This window comes from Crocodylus porosus, unplaced genomic scaffold (genome assembly GCF_001723895.1).
Source record: "Crocodylus porosus isolate Cpor-Errol unplaced genomic scaffold, CroPor_comp1, whole genome shotgun sequence".
NCBI classification, from domain to species: Eukaryota; Metazoa; Chordata; order Crocodylia; family Crocodylidae; genus Crocodylus; species Crocodylus porosus.
In genome coordinates this window covers 62,170,396-62,180,339 of record NW_017728907.1, presented here as the reverse complement: position 1 = coordinate 62,180,339, position 9,944 = coordinate 62,170,396, and the positions used below count along the sequence as shown (strand labels likewise).

The following is a 9,944-nucleotide window of genomic DNA, read 5'->3' as shown; positions in this document are numbered from 1 at the left end:
GGTTCAAGCACCTACACTGAACACCTTCAAGAGCAAATTGGATGCTTATCTTGCTGGGATCCTATGACCAGCTGACTTCCTGCCCTTTGGGTGGGGGGCTGGACTCGATGATCTTCCGAGGTCCCTTCTAGCCCTAATGTCTATGAAATCTATGAAGTCTATGAAGTTCCATATTGCTAAATAAAAAACATTACAATTCTAAAATCCTGCAAGCTTACAATATTTTCAAAGACAAAATTTCATAAAACCATATTCAAAGAAAACATTGTTTTAAGTATTAGAAACTGTAAGACTTGGGCCATTAAGCCATCACTATAGAAAAAATGCAGTATTTTTATGAGGGAATAATTCTGCTGTCTGTTTGCAAATGAACGTGCTATAATTAGCCTGGATTTCAAGAACTGATAACTCTGTTAATGATAAGTATGAATACAACATTTATTGACTACACATCATATATCTGACTTCCAAGTTCTACTGAAATATTTAAGACTAATTTAACAAATGAGTCACTACTGCAGAGTTACAGTGCATTCGGTGCATGGTATGATTTACTCTGATTCCACTACAGCTGCAGTCCAAATACTAATGGCATTTGTCTGAAGATAACCTTTGCAATGTTCATAAGCATTATCTGAGAGAATTATTGTTTCTGTAGACATAGGTTCTATTTCAGTTAAGGGCATGGCATTCACTTCATTATATACTGCAGTTTGTTATAAGGAGAAAGGCCCATTGTATGAAATTATTTCTTTAAGAGTGATTCACCATTGTATTGTATGATGATTTCTCAGTATATATGCTGTAAATATTTGGGAATTATTTGGAAAAAATGAGGGTGCAGACTGAGAAATGTAGTGATCATTAAAGTAAAATATAGTCAGCCAATTTTAGCGGGTTCTGAAAAAATTGCTATAGTCTTCATAGAATGCTGCCATCATGTGGTTCAAAATATAACTACATACTTGCCCAGTGGATGTTAGAGATGGTTACAATCTTTTACTTCAAATAATGTATTGTTTAATTTGTCCATTTCTTCTGTTCACAATTTAATCCTCATTTCTAAGAATATTTATTCATATAAACATTGATTGATGAGCTTATGAAAAGTGATTTTTACCAAAGTTCATTCAGCTGGACTCTTTGACCCTGTGATTCATGGTGTGTGTGATTAGGCCCCATATCGTATGGTATTGTTACAGGTCCTTGATTGGATAAGTGATTTTTTAAATTAGAGAATAATGAATGATTAATAAAAATAGCAAATGAAGCCTTCTGGTATGAATGTTCATAGATCTCCTTTTTCAACTAGAAGCAACCATTTGGAATATCTAGTCTGGCACGACCATATTTATGACACGACCTTATACAGGCAGTCCTCGACTTACAACGTTTTGAGTTACAACGGTTTGCACTTACAACGTTTATAAATTGACACCCTGTTTCAACTTTCTGACATCGGTTTTGATCTTACAACGCTTGATCCAATGTGAAGCCACACCAGCCAGCAAGTTCGCTGTGTTGCCCATCTCCCTGGAGAACATCTGTCCAAACTTCCTTGGACACTTTCTTTAAGAAAGCAGACAAGACTCCAGAAAAACCTGCAGCCAAGACTCCCGAGAACACTCCAGCCAAGAGCCCTTCAAAAAGTCCAGCAAAATCACCTCAAAGAATTCCTTCCAAATCAATATGATTGCTATTTACAAAAAAAATACATTAATGTAGCTATATTACTCCTCTATAATTGATCAAGTACAACAGTCTGGGGTATTTTTAGTGAAAATTGGGTATCAGGCCCTGGTTCAGGAACCAATCCCCCATTTATAACACTGTTTCTTATGAGAAAATTGGTTCTGAGTTGCAATGTTTCGACTTAAGACTTGGTTTTCAGGAACCAATTGTGTTGTAAGTCCAAGGACTGCCTGTAATTTCACACAGTGAAAGTGCAAAAATTGTAGTTTCTGACTAATTAAGTTTAAAATTTATGTAGCCAACACTTTCATGCATAAATTAGTAAGGGGTGCATGTGAGTGACACAATCGTAAAATAATAGAAAATTAGGACTGGAAGGGACAGTCAGCCCAACTGCCTGCTCAGCGTAGGACCATCCCCAACTAGATCATCCCAGCCAAGGCTAGATCATCCCAGCCAAGGCAAAACCTCTAAGGATGGAGATTCCTCAAATTCTCTGGGTAGCCTGTTCCAGTGCTTTACTACCCTCTTAGTGAGAGTTTTTTCTGATATCTAACCTACACTTCCCTTGCTGCATCTTGAGACCATTGTTTCATCTGTCATCTGCTACCCCTAAGAATAGTGCAGCTTCATCCCCTTTGAAACTCCTCTTCAGTAGTTGAAAACTGTTATTAAATTCCTCCTCGGTCCTCTCTTCTCCAAACTTAATAAGCCCAGTTCCCTCAGCCTCATCTCAGAAGTCATGTCTGTAGCCCCCGAACCACTTTTGTTGCCCTCCACTGGATTCTCTCCTATTTGCCCACATCCTTGCTGTAATGGGGGTCCAAAACTGAACACAGTACTCCAGATGTGGCCTCACCAGTGCTGAATTGAATGGAATAATCACTTCCCTTCATCTTCTGGCAGCATTCCTACTAATATAGCTAGGCTTGAAGGATTCAAGCTTTATTGATAAACATCAATTTCACGTGACACTCACAGACCAACAGAAAAATATTTATGCTGAAGTTTACAAAAAGACACACACACACACACACACACACACAAATGTGTGTGTGTGTGTGTGTATAAAATCCAGGACAAAGGTAAAGAAATCCAGGACAGGGAGTGCTGTGCACTACACCCCCCGGCCCCCCACCCCACACACATACACAGCATCTGCTGTAGGAGTTGGGGGCCATGCTGGTAAGGCTGCGCTGGGAGCAGGCTTGGAGGGGCAGGACTGATAGCAGGGGGGAGCCCAGTGCCACTGGCCACCCGTTCTGCCCAGCCAGGACCAGCCTTCACAGGAGTTTGGCTCTTGCCCCTATCACACAGGGGCTGAGCCAGACTGGGCTGGGCTCTATGGGAACTTGGCTCCTGCCCCAGTCACTCAGGGGCCAAACTCCCATGGAGCCCAGCCTGGCCTGGCCCCTATGTGATTGAAGCAGGGGCCAAATTCCCATGGAGCCTGGCCCAGCCCAGCCTGCTCCTGTGTAATTGGGGAGGGGGCCAAACTCCTGTGGAGGCCAGGTCAAGCTGGCCTCCATGGGAATTTGGTCCCTGCCCCAGCTGGGACCTGGGCAGAGTGAGGGGCTGGTAGCACTGGCTCATGGACACTACCAGGCCTACCCCTCCAGCCCCTTCTGCCAATCCAGCCTCTTCTCCCCCCCTTCCCCTGAAACAGCCTTATGGGCACGGCCCCCAGTTGCTGCAGCAGCCACTGCACCTGCATGCATGTGTATGCATGCATGCTATATGAATAAAAATCAAAAACGACCCCTAATTTTGCACAACCCTGAACATTTCAACCAGTAAAAATCACAAAATATGCTTAAAAATAAACACTGATTTTAGCCATAAAAAAAATCAAATTCTGCCAAGCCTAAATATAGCCTGGTATGCTGTTATCCTTCTTTGCAAGAAGAGCACACTGTTGGCTCATGCAGCTTATTGTCCACTGTAGCCCCCTGGGTCCTCTTCTGCAGAGCTGCTGCTTAGCCAGTCAGTTCCCAGCCTCTACTACTGCATGGGATTGTTCTGTCCTAAGTGCAGGACTTTGCACTTCTCCTTCATATTGAACTTCATAAGATTTCTTTTGGTCCAGTCCTCCAATTTATCTATCTTTCTCTACCCTCTAAGCATATCTACTACTCCCCCCAGCTTGATGTAATCCTCAGACTTGCTGAGGGTGCACTCCATCCCATCTTCCAGATGGCTGATGGTTTTAGCTCTCCACAATCACCTATATTTTTTCAGCTCAAACTGAAATGACTGTATAAGCGGATACGCTCTTTGAAAAATATTCTTCAAGCAAGTGAAGAATTTAGCAGCCTGATAATGATGTATTGTTTTTGTGACTACCACATACTTGTTTTAACTTATGCAATTTAAAGTTATAAACACATTGCAGATAGATTCAATAAATCTATGCAGCTGGAATGTGGAGAAGAGATTCAGATTATGGCACCAAGTAGAAGGATTTTGCTCTCTGTCTAGTGAATACGAGCCCATTTGGCCATGCTAGTTGTTTTAGAACATTTCAAATACATTTTCAGAGCTATTTGCCACACAGTTACCATTTTGTTTATTTAGTTTTCCTCATCTTTTGTAATAAATCTCAACATCCTTTTTAAAATAATGTATGGACTTTCTAATGCTGAACCCTCTTTTTTTTACAAAGGAAAATGTCTTTCTGCATGATGCTTTTCTACAAGCCATTCTTTGTTTTAACCAGATGATTATTACTAGCAGATACCCTATGGCACATGTAACCCAAGGTCAGACTAGATACTCCTAAGGGCTTTTCTGGACTGAAAATCCTATAAATCTATTAACATGGTTTTATGGATAATGCTCTATATTCAGCATCACTGTAGGACAGTGCCTTGTTGAGAACTCAAGATTATATATTTGTCCTGATTTATATTAATACTTTTTTCCTATGGAATAGATGGAACACAATGATTTATACATAGACTTGAAAGTTTCTATAGGAATCTCTTCTGTTGCTAATAGGGGACAAAATAGAAACTCCAGAGATAAAATGACTTGAATATTGAAGTTGTGCTTGGTTAGTGTAAAAGAAAGTTGTTTTCCCTGAGAAAAATCATGGCTAGTCAGTATGTCTTGGGATGAGTGTATGCAGAATTTGTTAAAGAAATTCCCTTCCAGTCCAAATTTTCTATGATTTTCTGATTGTGTCACATACATGCACTCCTTCCTAATTTATGCATGAAAGTGTTTGTGAATTGCAAAAGGCCACATAAATTTTAAACTTAATTAGTCAGAAATTGTATTCAGAGCAGTATGAAAAAGTACCTGGTAGCATTAGAAAAATTCCAAATATTGTCCTTTTTTCCATCTATGAACAAGAAGGAAACATACACTAGGTTCACGCCTGGAGAAATCTTGCAGTGGAAGTATGATTGCTTCCATAATGTTTCTCCATTTGTCTAAACACTAGATTATATTTAGGCTGGGTAAGCATTATAGATTATACAAGTCCAAAAATAAATAGGAAGTCATCCTTCTAGAGCAGTTGTGAAGGAAGGTGATGACTGTGTTCTCTTTGAGGTCTTCTGACTCTTTAGAGATCCCTCATTTACAATTACTGGGTGTGTCTACACTTTGGTGTTTATTGCACCCGTCCTTATTGCTCCCCAGTGCCATGTTTATATGTGCGCCTGGGACTGCAGCATGTTGAGCTGGGAGTTAATTAGTCTACTCCACAGTAAACATCTTAGGTAGCTGTGCCCATCTTGTCCTGAAGTGTCATTTCAACAGGGAGTTTGTCCAAGGACCAAATGTGCAGAACATCTTACTGAATTCTGCACATCTGTCTCCCAAGCAGAACAGAGGTCAAAACAATGCTACTAGTCATGCAGCCATCCTACGAGAGATGCATGGGCCTTCAGAAGATCAAAGTCAAGGTGTCCATAGGAAGTTTTCTTTTTAATTTATTTTTTGTGTTTCATGGGATATGAGTTTTAGATATAGTTGGCAATATCTAGTAACTCTAGTAAATTGCAAATTCATTGAAAGACTTGGGGGAAAACAATATTTGCCACAAAACTGAACAATGAGTGTTACTTCCATCACAGCAAACAGTGACTTCACCACAAGAGTGTGCTTACCTAAATCGTCCAGATAGGTTTGGACAGAACACGGTTGGCTTATCCCATCCTGATACACTGCATACACTGAAACATTATAGTGTCTTCCAGCTGCAATGTCTGCCGGAAAGAAGTGTGGGTTTATTTAAAACTTTATATGCAAACTGCAGTTAAAGCTGCAGAAACTTCTAGTGGGATACTGAAGAGAAATGGAAAGAGCGGGTGGTCGAATATAAGAGAGCACTGGGAAACAAGGGACTTCTAAATTCTAATTCCAGCACTCACAATAATTCACTCTGTCTTTGGACAGGTTATTTAATGATAGTTGCTCAGAAAATGTTCCCCTCCACTGCACTGGAATTTTTTTGGGAGGGTATTGTTAGCAATAAAGCTGCAGTAGCATGGACTTCACACAGGTTGAGCAAGGCCAGTTAGGATGCTGGGTACTTCCTCTTCGACTATAGCCTGCACCACCACAGTGATGCTACTATTGGCATTCAAACTGGCTAGATTTAAAGCTAGCTTGAGTATGTCTGCATGTGTTGAATCACAACTCCACTGGCAGTGTAGACCAGTGATTTTCAACCAGGGTACTGCCAGATCTTTTGAAGGGTGAGGCAAGGTGTTAGGAAATAAGCAGGTGTGAGGAGATAAGTGCAGGCTCAGGCTCCTCCCTAGACAGTCTCTTGAGGTCTCTTCTATAATTCTGTGATTTCCTTCTATAGCATTACAGGATCTTGTTTCAAATTCATATGGTCACCTAAAGCTATGTAGGACACAAGGTCACTACACTGCTCTGAAGGGAGTTCCACTGAGCGCAGTTCACCCAAACAAATTCAGGTGTGAAAAGGCATGGTCAATTGAGTTAGGGGGATCTAGAAATAGTAGGACTGGAGTGTTGTTGTAGCAGTGCTGGTCCAGGAAGCGTATGAGAGAAGGATTTTTTGTGATACCTTTTATTGGACCAACTGTATTAGCAGGGAGAGGCTGTTGGAGAAGCCTTCAGGAATCTGAAGAAGTGGGCTTGATACCAGAAAGCTTGTCCAACAGTTTTCCTAGCTATACAATTGATTCAATACAAGACATCACAAAAAATCTTCATCTCTCAGGATATACAAGTACCAGTAAGTAGGCCTGTGTGAAGCACCAAGTATCTGAGTCGGCTTTGGATTTGGCCGATTCAGAGGGACGGTGATTCAGTTCGGCAGAGAAGCTGCGGGGGAACGCCCTGTAGCAGATGCTGGTGAATGGAGGATGGTAACCTCAGGGGCCAGACCTCTTGCCACAGAAACAGCTCCCCTGGTGCAGTTGGGGAACAAATATTAGGCCCTGGCTGCACTGGAGGAGTGTGCAGTGGGGGAAAGTGAACTGGAGGGGCCTGCCACCATCACTGAGTGAGCTGAGAGCTGGCCAGGTAAGCAGAAGAAGAGACGCTGCGTCATCATTGTGGGCGACTCCTTGCTGAGAAGAACAGTGGGACCCATCTGTCGTCCGGATCCCATGGTACACAAGATCTGCTGCCTTCCTGGAGCCCGGATCAGGGACACCATGGCGAGAATTCCTGACCTCATCTGACCCTCCAATAACTATCCCATGGTCCTCATCCATGTGTGAACACGTGATGTGGCCTGAAGTAGTCCAGACCATATCATGAGTGACTACAGGGCTCTGGGGACCAGGCTTAGGAAGACAGAGGCACAGGTGGTCTTTTCATCAATCCTCTCGGTCAGCGGTTGCAGTAGGCATCACGTAACCTGTGTCAGAGAAGTCAATCCACGGCTCCGGAGTTGGTGCCATTGTGTGGGTTTTGGCTTCCTGGACCACGATCTGCACTTCTGTGCAAGGGACCTCCTGGGACACGATGGGATTCATCTCTCCGCAAAAGAGTGTCTTTTCTTACAGGTTGGCTGACCTCCTATGTCAGGCTTTAAACTAAGTACAACGGGGGACAAGGAAGCAGGAGATGGAGAGAGTCTAGAACCTACTGTGAGACATGCAGCAGTATACCCCAGGTATGTACCAAGGGGCCCTTTGGGCATCAGAAGTGGGGAGGAGGGCACCCAAGGCACCATTTGGAGGGCTCAAGTGCCTCTATACTAATGCTAGGAGCATGAGGAACAAGCAGGAAGAACTCACACTTCTGCTTGCAGATAACAACTTTGATTTAGTCAGGCTAACAGAAACCTGGTGGGACTCTACCCATGACTGGGCAGTACACATTGAGGGCTACAGGTTGTACAGAATGGACAGAGTAGGGAGGAAAGGGGGCAGGGTTGCTCTCTATGTAAAGCAGCATTATACATCTACCCTAATTAAAATGGGATCAGAGGGGGAGAAAGTTGAGGCATTGGCGGTTAGGATACGTGGAGGTTGAGAGGAAAGGGACTTGGTGGTGGAGGTCTGCTACAGACTTAGCAGAGGAAAAGCTAGACTTGGAATTCTTGAGGCAGCTCTCAGAGGCTGTTCGGTCTAGGGACATGCTTGTCATGGGGGACCTAAACTACCCTGACATCTGCTGGGAGGAGCAGTCAGACAAATCCAACTATTCACATAGGTTCTTAACCTGCATGCAGGACCTTCATCTAATGCAGGAGGTATACGGTCCCACTACGGGGAATGCCTTACTGGACTTGGTGTTGGCTATGGGGGAGGGCCTGGTAGGGGAGCTGCAGATTAATGGTCACGTTGGGGATAGTGACCACCAATCAATCGAATTCACCATACGCCATAGGGTGGGTAAGATGACTGGTAGGGTGGAACAAGAAGGGGCAATTAGTGACAGACAGACTGGTAGGGGGGACCAGGCTGAGCTATTCAATGAGTTTTTTGCCTCAGTGTTCCTGAATAGGGCTCAAGATAAGTCTCCTGATGGGTTCTTAGATGGACATCAGAGGGACATCAGCCCACCAACTGTCAATTCTGACTTGGTGCAGAGTCACTTGAATGGACTGGATGTGTTCAAGTCAGCAGGCCTGGATGAGCTGCATCATTGGTCGGTGTCATAGCAGACCCACTGGCATGGCTGTTTGAGCACTCGTGGCACTTGGGTCAGGTCCCGGAGGACTGGAAAAGGGCCAGTGTGGTCCCTATTTTCAAGAAGGGGAGGAAGGAGGATCTGAGCAATTATAGGACAGTCAGTCTCACCTCCATCCTTGGAAAGGTCTTTGAAAAGATTATGAAGGATCATATTTGTGGGAGTCCAGTGGGAAAAATAATGCAGCAGGGAAACCAGTGTGGATTCGTAGCAGGTAGATCATGCCTGACTAATCTGGTTTCATTTAATGACAGGGTCACAAAATGCTTAGATGCAGGAGTAGAGGTGGATGTCGTTTTCTTGGATTTTAGTAAGGTCTTTGATATGGTATCTCATCCCATTCTCATAAATAAGTTAAGAGGCTGTGACAGATATTTACACAGTCTGGTGGGTGGCAAATTGGCTAAGAGGTTGCACCCAGAGAGTGGTAGTAGAGGGGTCAGTATTGACCTGGAAAGATGTGGGTTGTGGGGTTCCAAAGGGTTTAGTCCTTGGACCTGTACTCTACAATATCTTCATCAGGGTCATAGTGGATTCCAAGATGAACATGAGTCATTAGTGTGATGAAATCACCAGCAAAGCTAACCATACTTTATCACGCATCAGCAGATGCGTGACAAATACAACCAAGGAGGTGATACTTCCCCTCTATGAGGCATTGGTCAGACCGCAGTTGGAGTACTGCATCCAGTTTTGGGCACCCTACTTCAAGAAGGATGTTGATAGACTCAAGAGGGTCCAGAGGAGGGCCACTCATATGGTTAGGGATTTACCGGACAAGCCCCATGAGGAGAGATGGAGGGACCTGGACCTCTTCAGCGTCCGCAAGAGTGATCTTGTGACCGCCTACAAATTCATTAGGGGGACGCAGAAAGGGATCGGAGATGCCAGGGCACCTCTTTGGGTAACAAGGAACAATAGTTACAACCTGACAGAGAGCAGATTTAGGCTGGATATCAGGAAAAACTTCTTCACGGTAAGGGTGGCCAAAATTTGGAATGGGCTTCCAAGGGAGGTGGTACTCTCCCCTACCTTGGGGGTCTTTAAGAGAAGACTGGATAGGCATCTGGCTGGGGTCATCTGACCCCAGCACTCTTTCCTGCCTAGGCAAGGGTCAGAATCAA

General features: G+C 43.7%; 1 protein-coding gene across 1 annotated transcript in view; it reads right to left on the bottom strand.

Annotated features, from left to right (window-relative positions):
- The window catches only part of IL23R (interleukin 23 receptor), a 45,351-nt gene that overhangs the window by 8,922 nt on the left and 26,485 nt on the right, over window positions 1-9,944 (bottom strand). Inside the window, 1 exon segment of the mRNA XM_019530644.1 lies at window positions 5,641-5,906. Within this exon segment, the coding sequence (XP_019386189.1) occupies window positions 5,641-5,906 (266 nt within the window).